The 14,138-nt window shown below is 38.6% G+C and overlaps 1 protein-coding gene across 1 annotated transcript in view; it reads right to left on the bottom strand.

The window, feature by feature from the left end:
* Positions 1 to 2,941: 2,941 nt before the first annotated feature.
* Positions 2,942 to 14,138, bottom strand: part of LOC150083177 (astakine-like) — a 45,903-nt gene continuing 34,706 nt past the window's right edge. The window contains exon 4 of the mRNA XM_090377086.1: positions 2,942 to 3,340. Coding sequence (XP_090233212.1) covers positions 3,111 to 3,340 — 230 coding nt within the window. The 3' untranslated portion in view covers positions 2,942 to 3,110. The remainder of the gene's footprint in view (positions 3,341 to 14,138) is intronic.

Raw genomic sequence — 14,138 nt, 5'->3', positions numbered from 1 at the left:
TCTCCAGATGAAATAACGTCTAGAATCTGTATGTAAGCTAAAACGGGACTCGGCAAAGAACAGAACTCTACGCCGTTTGCCAGGGCTCCAAGTCACATGTTCATGGCACTAGTCTCGACAAGGTCTGCGGTGGTTCGGAATTAATGGGATAAAAACCATTGGCTTCCTTGCATAGAGTCCACTTGAATTGAGCCTTTTTAACACAGTCTGGTTGGAAATTCACCTGTGGCCGCAGCAACCTCAAGAGAAAGTTGATGATAAGACATCATAAGGTTCCGTCTTGCTGTTATAGCCAGATAGCAGTCTGTTCTGGTTGCCGTAGCCCTTGTGCAACTTTGGCCAGCTCTTCATGTAATGGTTCTTGTTTCCTGAAACTGCTCCCATAGTTCCTAGACGACATTGCGTGACACATCAAGCCAATTCCGCGTGCAACTGCAGGCTTCAATCACAGGGAATCATCTAAAGGACGATGATTTGACATACTAGAGATGTCACTGTCCCACTGAGCATGCCAAAAAACAGGAATGAAGTGATGTGGTCGCAACCAGTGTTTTTATAGGCAAGAATAATATGCGTAATGTGCGCCTCTATAAGGTGGTAGTTCGATTTCTATTAGATACTCGGAATTTCACCCTTTCATGGCAATGGTCTTCACCTCTGGCAGTGCCGTCTTTCAGCAGGATAATGCGCCATTCCACATCGCCTGAATTGTTCGTAACTGTTTCACAGAACATGAAGAAGGCTTCCAGGATTGCCCTGGCCTCCAAATTCCCCAGACATCAATCCCATCGAGCATCTGTGGTTTGTGTTGGAACAGCAACTCCGATCTGCGGCATATCAACCACGGATTACAGGAGTTAAAAGGATCCGCTGATTACGTGTTGGTACCAGATACCACAAGACACATTTAGAAATCTTATAGCGTCCATGCTTCGCCGGGTACGAGCTGTTTTGGTTACACTCCTCTCATTGGTGTAAGTGGGAATGTACCTCCCAGCTTTTGTTAATATCATGCTTGCTATTATGATAGCGGCGCCTCCGTAGCCAGGTGCAGCAGTGCGTAGCACACGCTTCTTGATTAGACCTGGATTAGAAGAATTCCCTTCCAGCCAAATGACATGGGGGTGCATTTCTTATCGCGGAGTAGGTCACCTGCAGTTTATAAAAGGTTCCGTAAATGCCAATGGATACCTGGCTATATTGGAAGGCAAATTGCTTGTTTGTTATTTGTTATTTGGTTTTTAGGAGCATTAGCAACTAAGGCCATATTGCTCCGGGGATATGCGGTGGTCATTCACTGACCTTTCCGCATCCTCCGTATTTGGTGGACACTGGCTCGAACCCCGGTCTAATCAAGAAGCGTGTGCTACGCACTGCTGCTCCTGCCTGCCCACCTGGCTACGGAGACGCCTGGGCAAATTGCTGGAAACCATTAGAGACCATTTCAACCTGCCAAGTAACTGCATCTTTCAGGACGACCCTACTCCTTGTCATCGGGCGAAAGGTGTAAGCAGGCACTTCTGTAGTTACTTTAGTTCGACAGTAATGTGTTTACATTTATTACAGGTGAAAAAACGGTTGGAAGAACGGTCCATTACAACACGCCGGCCCTGAATCCTATAGAGAACTGTTGGCATCCTGTGGAATCTGCAGTTGCCAGAAAGAAACTAAAGACCCTTCGTGAACTTCGTAATTCGTGTTTGGAACCACGAACTATCAGTCGATTATCTTCAGAAATTGATCTTGTTAATGCCTGGATGGTGTGCTGTTGTCGTCAGGGCCAGAGGCGGTTCAACTAAATATTAGTTTACACCTGGTGAACTTTTCATTTTGTTTTCCATTTAAAATGATAAACTGAAGCAAATTGAGGCCTTCTGATAACATTTCAGTCATAATTGTCTTGTTACCAAAATTGTTCTAAGGTGGCAAATGCTCATTTTGGAATATTTTGGAGCAGCTGTCAAATATTACTTAGCTTTGCTTAACTATTAATAAATATCTTTTGTTTATATTTCTATTTGTGATGCTAGTCATTAATGTAACATACCATCGCGAAAAAGGGTTAGAAATGTGAAATTTCTAGGCGATGCATTTTTTTTTGAACACCCGTGTATAATTAGGCCTCGTAGGTAGGAAACAGTAAGGTTACACTGTTCATTCGGATAGTTGTTCGTTTAATGGCATTGACTGGAATCGCTCTGCCAATCGCCATATTTTTGCATGAGATCTGCATGAGTTCCTGTGAGGCTCATGGCAGTAAGGTATCAGGATAAGATCCTGATCCTTATGCTTGCCATTTTGCTGGAGCAATTGCTCCAAATGTGCTTTTAATGGGTGATAACGCAAGTGCTCACAGAGCTGTCTTCGTGAATCATTGCAGTACATGCCATGGATGTCCTGAGGAGGAGATCTGCCAGTCACAGGCACCCTCCCAGAAAGAAACCTTACTCTGCTTGTGTCAGCCCTTACACAAAATGGGAATTGCAGTCCCATCACTAATTAACTGTCTCGTTGTCAGTATGAGTTGACCCAGTTATGTTATGTTATTTGGTTTTTAGGAGCATTAGCAAGTTATTTGGTTTTTAGGAGCATTATCGAAACGCTATTTTGAGCTGCTCATTAACTCACTTTCACAGCGCTGAAATTTCAATTTTGTGCGAAATTTGGCCACTACTTGTGCATTATTAAGACATTAAAATGAATGCTCACATATCTGAATCTAATCAAAACCACTCCATCTAATAAAAGGTTTTTGTGATTGAAGTTCAAAAGCTAAAGGAACAGTGTTTCGTAAATATAATTTATTATGTGAATTATAAATTATTTTATATGAATTTATTTTAACAGGAGACGCTACGTAGCGCACAATCAATTCAGCACACCATCTAAAATTTAAAAAAATATGTTTTCTTTTTATTATGAAAAATCAAGATGGTGAACAGACACCAAATTATCGTATACTGAGTGTGCCTATCTGTCTACGTATGCATGTACAGCAAACTTATATGTATATATATTTATATTAATTTATGAAAAGCAATGAAAAGGTAGATTATGAGAAGTTATGGATATCACAGACACAACGCCGAAGCAGTTCTCGGAGAGGGAGGTCAAGAGTAATATATACCGTTGTTGTCGAAACTTTTCTGAGATCGACAGGTTGCTTCTTCACAAAGCATGTTGTTGTCACAAGGACACACGTGTGTGTAGACATCCCAAACATCTACTGTAAAACCACTAGGATAAAACAGCGTCCTGTTTTCAGCACTATTTCCATCTCTGCAGTAATCTCCATGCTGTCCGAGAGGTAAACACTTCGGTATACTGTAGCGGTTCATTCCTGTGAAGATAATAAATACATAACAATTGAAATAAATTGAAGAATAAATTAGGATGTTATGGCATAATGATTATTATAGTTTTGATGTTATTATTAATGTTAAAGGCAAGTCTTATCATAAATGCTGTGGCAGAGTATTTGAGTAATTTATACTCATATAAATTACATGAAATTGACCAATGAAAAACTTTATTGATATGCTTTAGTGGTGTGATTTACAATTTATTTTAAACCAACTGTGTTTATCGGAATGGGCCAGCAAACTATACAAAATGTAACAATAAGCTTTTGCCAGCCATATCGATCTCGAGGCAGCGCACCATGGATACTTTGCATAATCAATAAAAATTCCCAAATTTCAGTAAAAATGCCCTACGTGCTCTCTTATGCAAGTGTGAGCAGGCCAATCATCCATTCGGAGGTAGATATTTTTGAAAGTTCACACATATTGTGGACGTTTTTCATCACTTATGGTGCCTACCCCTCAACAGTGAGGCTCCAAAAAAGAAAAAAAAAAAAAACGAGAATGACACATTTAAAATAAATAGCAATATACTTTTCTATTTGAGCAGTGCTTTTTTATTTAAACTTCGTAATGCAATACCAAGACAAATTATGACGAAGTGTATTTACAATGTGATCGATGGACTTGGCAGGTTTACTCAATGCTATGGGTAGGCAGGCTATATCCTACTTATACAATTATGTTTAGTGGCAGAAATAGAGTAAACGGCCGCTTGAGGAGTCCCTGAATTACTATAACTAATGTAGAGTAAATGTATTTATTATAAAAAGAATTGTAATAATATATTTTTGACAATTACTTGCTAGAATATGAGGATAACATGCTTAAAATTCCAAAGTTAATTTATTAGAATAACTATTTTGCTTTAAAGTATTATATTAGATGCACAGAATATGGTAATCACATGTCCTGTTTATAAAATATTGGCCCTTTGTCCCAAACAATGTTTTCGGGATGCTGTGTTGTTCTGGTTTTCATTTAAAATTATTTTTCTTAAAATAAATAGTTTTTCAGAATATGTACAATTAAATTAATAATATATAATTTTTAAGTGTAACACGGCGATTAACATTATCGTAATAAATGTCAATAAGCGTGTTTTATATCTAATAGTCAAAGTGGAAGGGCATTGTAATAATACAATCGATACGAACCGTCTGTCCATTTGGGCACACACTACTTATTTATATTGTATTTCGTATTTGTATTAGAATTGACAAAATTATGCATTCAATAAAGCGTGGTCAAAAAAAAAAAAAAAAACCGCCTCATTTGTCCAATCATTTATATTTATTCAAACACTCCACTTTTACAACAATAGAGGAAAGCCCCCCCCCCCCAACAATTCATTAATCTCTGGCTCAAGAAAAAAATCTGCATAGTTATTCCACAATCACCCTTTTTTCAGTTTAAATTTGACTCAGTGTATGTCGCCTGAGAAAGGATAAAGATACCATCATGTTTATGGTATAAAAATTCTAGTGCATGGGATGCTAAAATTACATATATAACCCATATACAATTCAAATAACCTTCCACGGCCAAGAGGAGCTTGAGAGAAATTATGATATATATATATATATCTTTTAAGATACTTAAAACATAAATATGAATAATCTATGAGAATGGTGTATGGTATCATTCACTACAAAAAGGAGTTTTAATAACAAGAGAATTCTTCCGCTAAAAGTTGCACGACTTTGGCGGCTAAGGTACAACTGTTCTGTGACATTATCGATGATTACGTGAAGCAAATATCCTGCTATTCTGACACCAGTCTTGGCTCCCATGTCTTTCGTGGCATCATCCAGCAATTTTCATGGCACCGCTAGGAAGGGAGACCACATATTTTTAAACTTTTATGCTATTAGCATTAGTTAAGGCATATGATGCAAGAAAGTAAGCTTATTTAGCATCGACCAAGAAAAAAAGAAAAAATCCTCCCATCCATTCGATCCTAAAGTTTGTCTAGTTCAGCCTAGAATTTATTTAAGCTATCAACCTCAACGACAGATGGAAGTTTGTTCCAGCAATCAACCACCCCCTGGCTAAAGGCAAATTTTCGCACATCTATTCTGCAACTGTCTTTCCTCAATTTGAATTTATGCCCCTTCAGGTTCGTAATCTGAACAAGAGGAAGAATCCCATCAGCATTGAGCCTACTAAAGCCATTCAAGTACACCTCAGTTAGATCACCTCGCAAGTGCTTAATCTCCAGACGCTGCAATTTGCAGAACTTTCTTGGTAAGAGCACCCTCACTAATCTTGTTGCGCTTCTTTGTACTCGTTCTAGCGAATCTACATCCTTCCTAAATGAGATCTCCAGACCTGTACGCAGTATTCAAGATGTGGCCTGACCATTGCATTATACAAAGGAATAATCACCTCCTTATCTCTGCTAGCAAAATTCCTGTATATCATTGACAAGACATCATGACCTGCTCTGGTAACCTGTCTGCACTGCTCAGAAAACTTCATATTTGCCTGCACAATTACCCTCGGGTCCTTTTCATTCTCTACTACTATCAGTATAGTACCACATAGTCAGTACGTTTCTTTGGGGCTACTGCTACCCATATGCAGTACTTTGCATTTGTCAATGTTAAACTTCAGTTGTCACTTCTCGGCCCATCTGCCCAACTTTTCTAGATCCTGTTGCAGAAGTATACTGTCTTTACTGTAATTAACAACCCTATCAACATTTGTATCATCTGCAAACTAAGCCTGATATACCTTCATCAATATCATTGATAAATATACAAAACGACAATGGGCCCAACACCGAACCCTGAGGGACACCACTAATGACATTAGTCCACGTAGAGCAGTATCCATTAATTACCATTCTCTGTCTTCTCCCACTCAACCATCCTTTTATCAATTGTAGCAACTTTTCTTTAATACCATTCTGCTCCAATTTGTACAGTAGTCTTCCATGCGCAACAGTGTCAAAAGCTTTTCTGAAATCCAAATATATGATATCAAAATTATTTTTGGCATCCAGTTCCTTTGTAACCACATCATAGTATCCAATCAAATTTGTCAGACAAGACTTTCCCTTAACAAACTCATGCTGTGTCTGAATTATTACTGCAGTCTTGTCTAGAAAATCCTGTAATGTTTCTTTAACCAGCGACTTCTTTATTTTCTCTAGAACAGAAGTCAAACTAACAGGTCTGTAATTACTTGTCATCCTTTGATCGCCCTTTGTGAATTAGAAATACATTCGCACATCTCCAGGCTGAGGGGGCTTCCCCAAGTCCAAGGAAGCTCTCATAATTATGTCTAAGGATTTGCTTACTTACTTTGCAGCCTCCTTTAATATAACTGGATAGATTCCGTCCACCCAGGTGCCTTTCTGCCTTTCTTATGTTTAACCTCAATGATTTCTCCTCCACTTTGCTCTCAGTTATCACAAATCATTTAGCTCAACGTTAGAGTTGAATGGGATCACAATTTATTTATAATAATATTTTTAGGGTGGACTCCGACTCAGGTCTCTGCGTACCTTATAGGCAATTTCTTAAACCCCCTAGGCTACCAAGATTTTACTCTTTATTAAAGAAAATGAGCTAATAAAATGTAAAACGAAGGTAATAATAAGATTTTGTTCTAGATTGTTTTTATAATAAAATTCTCAAATATATATATTTTTATTTCTACGTTGCAATAGAATGTTTTCTGAGAAATTATAGTTTCAAAGATATATATTTTTACGCATGATTATTGAGCATTTTTTTTTTCAGGTAGTAAAATCTTTAACAGGGCATTATTCATTTAAAAAAAGAAAAATTCTAAATTGTAATGCTCAGAGAAATATTTTCCTGACGTTTGCACATTTTTTAAAATATTATGTTATATTTTAATAACATAAGAAATAATTTCCAAAAATTATAAACTTGCACTGTTTTAGTTATATTAACAAAATAATGTTTTCTTATTGCAAAACGTTTAAAATAACAATGTATTGTTCCCTCAATTTTTAAAATTTTTATGTTTAATGAAATATTCTGATAAATATTTTCCAGAAATTATAATTTTAAAGATATGCAAAATGAATGAAGCATCAATTCTTCACTTAATTTCCTATTATGGAAATTTGAATATATGTATTACGTGTGAGCGTGTTGGCATCAGTGTAGATTTTTTAGAAATAACTTTAATGCGTATCTGAGAAATATATTTTCTTATTTCACTGCCGCAAGTTTGAAAATAATAGTACGTTATTTTGTTTAATTATTTTAAATATTCCAGCATGTAAATTGAAATTTTAAAGCCTCCAACAGCAATGTTATTAACTTCTTTATTGCAACAGAAAGGAGAAATAGAGGTACCGTTAACTGCAATGGATTTAAAATAGTCCATTTTTTAATTTTGTTTTCTTAATTTTCCCTTCAACAATGCGATAACATATAGGAAGGATTGTTTGTGGAGAATACCATCGCGACTTGGAGTTTTCTTAGCATCAAGATTCATCAAAATCCTTCTGACATCCTTTTTACGGAAGACCACAGGAGGCATTGAATGGAGCGTGTTGGGAATGGTGGGAGGTGTTTTACCAAGATCATTAATACATGAGCTGAAAGAATAATGGGATGCTAGCAGGTCAGCTTTATCCTTGGCTGAAGTGACAACAGAACCATCTCGTTTGGACAGAGCTGGGAGCAGAGATGGGCAAAAGTTGCGGCCAATAGCTTTGGCAAGAGACCAGAATGCTCGGCTACCATTAGGGCAAGAAGCAAGTTTTCTACTCTTAGCCTGTTCAAACTCTAGTTTGGACTGATTAATAACTGCTTTACAATTGTTGCGAGCTTTGGCGTAGGCAGAAAATGAAACTGGAGATTTGGAAACAAGCCAATTACGATATGCAAATTCTTCTCCTGAACAGCCTTAGCACATTTATTGGAAAACCAAGGTTTAGATAAAGGACGAGCTTTTAAAGTGGAGTGTTGGAATAAAGGATTCCATTCCTGCAAGAATAATTTCACTGACACGATCTAAGCAAACGTTGACATCAGAAGTTTTGAAACAGTAATCTGACCAAGGAAAAGAAGAAAAGAAATCTCGCAGGTCATCCCATTTTGCATTCTTGTAATGTCAAACAATACGAGGTTGTGAACAGCCATGAGATAAAGGCCCCATTGGAGAAGAGACAATCACCAAGTTGTGAACTGAGGTGCCTAAAGGACCTCTCAATTCGACCGTGTACTTAGAAGGGTTTTGTGATAAAAAGATCAAGCGTGTTGGCTGTATGGTTAGGATTGTCCGGTATTCTTGTAGGTAAATGAACAATCTATGCAAGTAATAGCAAAAGCCTCAGCATCTGGACCAGCTGAGTCGGTGTGATTAGAAAACGGAAGCCAGCTGGAGTTGTGAACATTAAAATCACCAAGAAAAATTACGTCACTGTTAGAAAAGTTGGACTGGAGGAAGTTAAAGAGCTCCAAGTGATTGGTGGCGTTTGGGGAACGGTAGAAACAACAGATGAATTTGACACAATGAGGTAGAGAGATTTTAAGCCAGAGAAGATCGAAAAGAGGAGATTCCAAATTACCAAGTATCTGACAGGGAATATCGGAACGGACATATGCACAAGTACCACCTTTGAGGCGAAAGGACTCATACAGCGAATAATTTGGACAACTGAAATAGCAGTACTCGAATCAACCGATAACTGAGATTCTGTCAGAAAAAAGTACATGGGGTAGGCAGACTGCAAGTGGAAATGGACATCGTTGAGATTAGAATTGAGACCACGTATATTTGTGAAATGAATTAGGAAGTTTTTGGGAGGTTTATACGGCCTCCGTAGCCGAGTGGTCAGGAGCGGGAATGCAGTAACTCACGCTCCTTGAGTAGATCGGGGTTCAAGCCCCTGACTGCTAAATACGGTCGATCTGCCAACCCGCACTGGACCAGCGTGGCAGATTATGGTCCATCTCCCTCAACATGAATTGTTGAGGAGGTTTCCATCCTGCAGTGGGTTGATAATGGCTGTAGTTTTTTTTTGGGAGGTTTACATATATTTCACAGATAAGCTTATTCTATTAGTTTGACAATTCATATTGTATTCAATAGTAAGAAAAAGTGGGTGGACATGCTGTATGAAGTAATGAAATTATTGGATATAAATACACATGATAAGAATATATCCAGATCCTTGACATAACGTGGTCTCGACAATGCTCCCCGCATACACACTACTCAGACTCCAGTCACTATCTGGCAGAGTAGAGGTAGCAAGATTATACACTAGCTGATCCGGAAGCCTCCTAGAGAGTTACCAATAGGTTCTGTCCGGTGTACTAACTAGCGGACGGCCTGCGAACACCGTTTTAGAGCTGTACCCTCGAAACGTAAGGAAGATTGAATCTCGCCACGATGTTCATCATAACCTCAAAAGTCATCAGTCATACTGCATGATGGAAGAGATGGGGAAGGTTGACCGGAATTTAGCTCTGGAGAGTAAACGTTGGTTCCACCACTTCAAACCTCCAATGTTGTTGTTGTTGTTATTTGGTTTTTAGGAGCATTAGCAACTAAGGCCATATTGCTCTGGGGATATGCGGTGGTCATTCCCTGACCTTTCCGCATCCTCCGTATTTGGTGGGCACTGGCTCGAACCCCGGTCTAATCAAGAAGCGTGTGCTACGCACTGCTGCTCCTGCCCACCTGGCTACGGAGGCGCCTAGCCTCCAATAAGCAAAGTGGTGGTATTTCACCGGTTGATGAGAGTCATCTACCACCTAGTACTGCCTGGTAACACAGAGGAGCGGCATTCCTCCATGTGGTGTGGGCGCCGCACTTCGACCCCTGCTTACGTTGGTTCACACCTGGGTGGTCACCCACCGTGTGCTTGTGCATGGAGGTTATACCCAGGATTACTAACAGTCCCACCATCACGAAGGTGCAAGCAGAGGATGGCTGTCACAGACCGTCCGGACTTCGCCGAAATTGGGTCTGCTTAACTTGAGTGTCACCCGAATATCAGTTCCATCAGCGTTTTAGACTCCCAGGTACAGCTTGTCTGGCATATCTGAGAGAATGTCTGTGACAACCTCAAGGACCGTTGTTTGTATCTTTAATTCTTAGAGATTAATCCTTAGACTAATACTTTAAGCTGTCTGTTAATTGTAATTAAATTCCAAAAATCCAACGTACAGTATATTTTAAATGCAAAACTTTAAAATCAATTAAATCACTTAATGACCAAACAATACATATATATCATACGTTTATCTGCATTCTGTTTCAATGAATAATATTTATTTGATATCGCTGCAGTTTAATTTACTAGTTGATATTCATGTATAATTTTTGTCCACAAGCCCTATAGTGAGAAATCCATTGTTATATAGTGAAGTGAAATTTTGTTTGATTGATGCTTAGTGTGTTCGTTTGAGCAAATGCTTTGTTAATTCTGACCTTTTTTTGTAATGGGTTCCACTCTTCACCATATGGCTAATACTGACATGTCTGTTTTCATCCTTATGCTGTGTCCATTTCAATGTGCTAACACGAATGAACTTCGAACTTTTTACAACGAAATAAATTATTCCTGCATAATGTGGTCCTCACATTGCCATTTAAAATCAGATTCAGATGCTCATTCAGCGAGTTAAGTTACGTACGATCAGTTTACCTCTATTTCTGATTACATTTTCCAAATCAGCTGTTCAATTTCACTTACCAGTAATATTTATAACACACACACACACCTAGCAAAAACTAACAGATTTTTGAAAACATGAAATTTTTTACAACTTTGGGAAGTAGAATATCTAAATTTCACAATCAGAACAACACTCAATAACTTTTCCAAGTGCATAATGAACGTAGTAAAAGTATTTGTATTATTATGAATAATATGCAGAATTTAGTAAATGTATTATTTTGCAGTCTCTTAATATGGATCTGTTAAAAATATAAAACTTCTTTACACAATAAAATGTGAAATTGTACCACATGCATATATTTTAACATAAACCAATGTAATCTTTTGGAACAAAAAAAAAATCATCTCGGAGCAACTGAAATATTTTTTTTCTCACAAACACTTTTCTCTATTGCTCAGGCGGGAGAGTGTGTGTGTGTCAGAAGTTCTGCATACCACTTTTTTTAACGAAAGCTGATAGAAAGCATATTGACTAATTTTTCCACTGAAAATTTATTTTTATCAGTGGAAAAATATGAGTTTTGACACAGACCTATTCCCTTTAAAATATACATTATCATTTATCATATCACAGGCATTTGTCCTGAAACAACGGTGTGATGATCTAACCACCTTCGGCATTTACTTCTTGTTGAAAGATTTTCACCACTGCTGTCCGACAGACGTTTCTGCCACTTTATTCCATGAACTACTTTAAGGCTTACGCCTGTAAATACTGCAGTACGTTCCGTTTTAGAGCTTGGCTAGTTGGGAATTCTAACTGCTCTTTTTAGCCTCTTCTTCACAAAATTCCTTCACTGAATTAATTACTCTACTAATTTTGGAATAATATGTTTTACCCGTCTTTGAAGTACACATCTGGTGAAAACTATAAAATTTATAAAAAAAAGCAAGAGAGAGAGAGAGAGATACAATGGCGGTGTCAAGCAAATGCAAAGTATAATAACTTTCGAACATATCAGAGCATTTTCTACTCTGTAGGGGTAGATGTCTTTGGGAGAGTAACACATCAGAATTTAACTGCTTGCTAGTGTAACGAACCAATCCGTTGGCAGAGCATGTTATAATCCTAAATGATGTAGATTTGTTATAAGTTGCTTGCCATTCATTTCCGCATTATTTTATGTGTAGTGGAGCTTATCGGTTCTTTTGCAGGAGACATGCCAGTTTTGGTTTCAGGTGTGAATATCAGTTGAAATGAAAATATCATGGATTACATAAGAGTGGAATTAGCTCAGCTAGTGAATGTCTGTACTTCCGTTCTGACAGAAGCAGCTCTGATTTTTTGGAGGTCTGTTCTGGGCATTTATAGGGGTTGAATAATAGGAAGCACCTGGGCTAGAATATTTTCTTGCAGATCTTGAGCCAAGTTGTTCTTTAGTAAATAACAGGAATGGTTCGGAGAGTAGGTGAAAGACTTTTTGTCACTGACACGTCCCAGAAGTCATTGTACCAACAAACATTTTGGGACTGGTTGAAGTTCTCATGCAGACCAGTTGGGGCAACTACGAGATTTGTGGCGGTGTGGTCATGCTTGTAGTCCTTTATTGTGGCAGATGATTATGTTTGTAGTTTTCTCACTTCAGTAGATACTGAAGTGAGAAAACTACATACATAATCACATACTAACGCCTCATAACATTAGTCATTTTGACACTTATATACAGTCTGCGGCCTCAGTGTTTGCATAAACAACTATTTCCAATCTAGACTTGAATGCATTTATTAGCAAGGTCTAGTTGGTTGGTTTTGGGGTTTTAGGAGCATCGGCGACTAAGCCATGTTGCTCCGTGTATACCGTCTGTCTGGATTTTCTGTTTACTGAACGAAAAACCTGAGTTTCCGGGAGAAAAAAAACCAAGCTACTCTCGCCTGAGACCGACTACTCAGCCACTTTGTGAAAAAGGTCTGTAAATATTCCTCCCGTCATCGACGGGATTCGAACTTAGGCCTTTTCCATCCGGTGTGGGAAGGACGGCGATCCTACCAACTGTGCTACCCACGAGGGTGCAAGGTCTGGACATCGAGGAGGTAGGTAACTGTTGATCTATTGAAGATAACATAATGGAGTTGCTTCGGTGGTTGTCGAAGAAGGCATTTATGCGTGACAGGAGGATTTTTCCAGTAGCTTTAGTAGTGTGGATGCAGCGGACATCTGTCTGTAAATGGCTTGACGTTTGGGTTTTAGGCAACAGGATAACAGCATACTGTATATACGCCAGCTATCAGCGAATGCTCTTTGAGAGGATGTGATTGCACAGGTGGAGCAGAGAATCAAGAATATGCAGACTGAAGCACTTGACGAAATGCGAGACTTTATCTATGCTAGCAGTGTAGGTTGGATATAGGGAATTAATGGAGTTAAGCAACAGTCGTCCGTTAATTTTGATGAAAATTAGCTTGTCATTCGAACCAGTATTGAAATCTGATTGTTGATTATACGGTTCAGGATATTTGTCAGCTGCTGTACTGTGGTTGGTAGAGAAGTGCGAATTCGAACTGCCCTTTCCAACGTATCCCAGATGTTCTCAATTCTGGTGTATTTGGCGGCCAGGGTAAACGTTGGATATCTTGGGAATATTCCTCGAACCATTCGCATACAGTTTTTGCATGTGGATAGTTGCGTTGTCGTCTTGAAAAAATCCATCGCAATTCGGGTAAAAATGAAGCGTTGCAGTTTGAAGTTGGTCAGATACGACAGAATGATATTAATTGGAAGTAAGCCATCTAACAGTATGAGCGGACCCAGTCCTTACCATGATACATACCCCATATCATGATACCCCATCGAGCCGGATACGAGCCAACCTGGAGTCTCAGTCGAGAGACTGGTAAAACTTCTTGATATTTTTCCACTGTTCCGCAGTTCGGTCTTGGCGTTGGCAGCACCACTCTAGTAGAATCTTTCGATTTTTTACAGAAAGAAGTGGCACAGGACTATCAAATCCCAGATTCTTCAACTCATGCGTAAAGCTCGGTTCGAAATGGATCTTTGTTTCTAAATTGAATTTTTCAGTTATTTGCTGCACGCTGGACCTTCTAACACGCAATTCGCTTTAAATTTCTACAGTCACGTTCTTGGAGTACCGCCTTTCTGC

This window comes from Mastigoproctus giganteus, chromosome 7 (genome assembly GCF_048544385.1).
Source record: "Mastigoproctus giganteus isolate SK-2022 chromosome 7, ASM4854438v1, whole genome shotgun sequence".
Taxonomy (NCBI): Eukaryota; Metazoa; Arthropoda; class Arachnida; order Uropygi; family Thelyphonidae; genus Mastigoproctus; species Mastigoproctus giganteus.
Note: the sequence above shows the minus strand (reverse complement) of the source record. Positions and strands in the feature narration are given on the sequence as shown.